Consider the following 1,453-nt stretch of genomic DNA (forward strand, 5'->3'; position numbering starts at 1 on the left):
CACACACACACACACACACACACACACACACACACACACACACACACACACAAAGAGGAAGAGTCCAGAATTAATGTTTACATTTATTCTGTGCTGCTTGTCTCCGTGTCTCCCCTCCTTGTTTGGTGACGTCACCCACAGGTTTCTGTAGCTCAGTGAGCTGCTCCATCGTCGCCATCTTGGCAGTGTCTGACTCCGCCCCCTAACTCTCAGCTAATACAAATATGGTCAAAGAGGAGGGGCCTGTGTGGAGCTGAGGCTCACCCACCTGTCACTCAAAGAGGCCACGCCCCCAATCCTCCATAACTTTAGTCCTTAATAAAATGTGAACAGGTGAGTTATATAAACAGGTGTCATGAAGGAGGAAATCAGCTCTAGAGACCAAAACAGTTTTTGTACCAGGCTGTAAACATGTTTATTTCTGCTGTAAAGTTGGACAGTTTAACATGTGAGTCTATGGGGACTGACTCACTGTTGGAGCCAGACTCTAGTGGCCGTTAGAGGAACTGCAGCTTTGGTCTAAACAGCAGGTGTGTGGTGACACACAACTCCCCCGAACAGAGCGCTGACCACATTTGTCTGAAAGCCTGATCAGTGTGTGTGTGTGTGTGTGTGTGTGTGTCACCTCAGCCTTCACGATGCGGTCCACGATGGTCTCCAGTGTTTCCAGCTTGTTGCACTTCATGACTCCTTCGAAGTACTGGGACCGGTGTCTGAGAGCCTGAGTGACCGTCACGTCCAGGTTGTTGTAGGTCTTCTCTGCCGCCAGGTTCTGTTCACACACATCACACTCAGCTGCTGTCCACAGTCAACACAACTCTGAGACTGTAGTGTCCCCAGAGGACACGCTTACTCACAATGACGTCAAACTTGGAGTAGATGTCCACCACTTTACCTGCAAACAGACCACAACATGTTCAGACTCTTCTGTGACCCCACCCCTCCGCCACACAGCCTTCAGTCTCACAGGTGTCTTATGAAGCAGCAGTGGTGTTGTGCTGTCTGACAGTTACCATGGTGATCAACGACGGGCAGGGCGGACACACGGCGGTGCGTGAAGACAGACAGCGCGGTGATGAGCGCCGTGTCGGGGTGGATGTAGGCGATGTTGGCGTACGTCCCCACGCCGAGCTCCTCCAGAGTCTGCTTCATGAAGGCCGGCATGGGCATCTCACACACCTGGCACACACACACAGGTTTATTTATGTCTGATCAACAACAGCTGCAGGTGAGCAGGTGAGTCAGGTGAACAGGTGTAATGAGCAGTCTGTCCACCAGGGGGCAGGAGCTCTCTGCTCAACACTCACAAACAGCTGCAGGAACTTGAGGATCCTCTTGTGTGTGAGGATGTAGAGAGCGTTCCCGCTCACTGGGTCGATGACGGGAAGACGATGGATCTTATTCTTTATCAGCGAGTACACAGCCTCAAATATACTGGGGGTGGGGGTGTGGG

At 51.9% G+C, this 1,453-nt stretch overlaps 2 protein-coding genes across 2 annotated transcripts in view; both read right to left on the reverse strand.

Annotated features, from left to right (window-relative positions):
• Positions 1 to 1,453, reverse strand: part of LOC111647312 (uncharacterized) — a 72,467-nt gene that overhangs the window by 24,143 nt on the left and 46,871 nt on the right. The window lies entirely within an intron of this gene.
• The window catches only part of LOC111647310 (5'-AMP-activated protein kinase subunit gamma-2-like), a 16,172-nt gene continuing 14,739 nt past the window's right edge, over positions 21 to 1,453 (reverse strand). Inside the window, exons 8-11 of the mRNA XM_087171326.1 lie at positions 1,308 to 1,434; positions 1,014 to 1,179; positions 858 to 895; positions 21 to 772 (exon numbers count right to left, since the gene is read on the reverse strand). Of these exons, the coding sequence (XP_087027452.1) occupies positions 488 to 772; positions 858 to 895; positions 1,014 to 1,179; positions 1,308 to 1,434 (616 nt within the window). The 3' untranslated portion in view covers positions 21 to 487. The remainder of the gene's footprint in view (positions 773 to 857; positions 896 to 1,013; positions 1,180 to 1,307; positions 1,435 to 1,453) is intronic.

The sequence above is a fragment of the Seriola lalandi genome, unplaced genomic scaffold (genome assembly GCF_002814215.2).
Source record: "Seriola lalandi dorsalis isolate HSWRI2012SDOR001 ecotype SW California unplaced genomic scaffold, Sedor1 jcf7180002054984, whole genome shotgun sequence".
Taxonomy (NCBI): Eukaryota; Metazoa; Chordata; class Actinopteri; order Carangiformes; family Carangidae; genus Seriola; species Seriola lalandi.